Source organism: Myotis davidii, unplaced genomic scaffold (genome assembly GCF_000327345.1).
Source record: "Myotis davidii unplaced genomic scaffold, ASM32734v1 scaffold428, whole genome shotgun sequence".
NCBI lineage: Eukaryota > Metazoa > Chordata > Mammalia > Chiroptera > Vespertilionidae > Myotis > Myotis davidii.
In genome coordinates this window covers 985,768-986,292 of record NW_006299834.1, presented here as the reverse complement: position 1 = coordinate 986,292, position 525 = coordinate 985,768, and the positions used below count along the sequence as shown (strand labels likewise).

Sequence of the window (525 nt, the reverse complement as noted above, 5' to 3'; positions counted from 1 at the left end):
CACGAACAGCCTCAGGGGCCTCACCGAGCGCAGCAGCACGATGTAGCGGACGTCGAACTTGACCCTCCCCACGTCTTCTCGAAGGAACAAGACAGGACTTTCAATGTACTTGCACACCACCTGCGGGGACAGACGCAGGCTCACGGGGGCCCACCTCACCCGGCAGAGCGCCTGTGGGCCAGCCCCACACCGTCCCCACATCTGGAGGGTAAGGTTAACAGTTTAGGCTCAGAGCACACATTTTACAACTATGAAATCAAGATGGTTTAATGGAAAATTCTACAACTTGAATCTATTTGTATATGATCCCTTTTGTGTTTTATAAACACAATAAGGAGAAAACATAAAAATAGAAAACAGATCAACCGAAGGACTTGTATGTATGCATATAAGCATAACCAATGGACATAAGACACTGGGGGGGAGGAGCGGCCAGGGGATTGTTAAGGGCAGGGAAAAACAAAGGACACATATGTAATACCCTTTGTAATACTTTTAGCAATAAAAAAGAAAAAATAAAAAACA

At 45.9% G+C, this 525-nt stretch overlaps 1 protein-coding gene across 1 annotated transcript in view; it reads right to left on the bottom strand.

Moving 5' to 3' along the window:
• TTLL12 (tubulin tyrosine ligase like 12) overlaps window positions 1-525 on the bottom strand; it is a gene marked incomplete at its 3' end in the record, with an annotated part of 40,449 nt that overhangs the window by 23,644 nt on the left and 16,280 nt on the right. Inside the window, 1 exon segment of the mRNA XM_015571907.1 lies at window positions 1-154. Within this exon segment, the coding sequence (XP_015427393.1) occupies window positions 1-154 (154 nt within the window).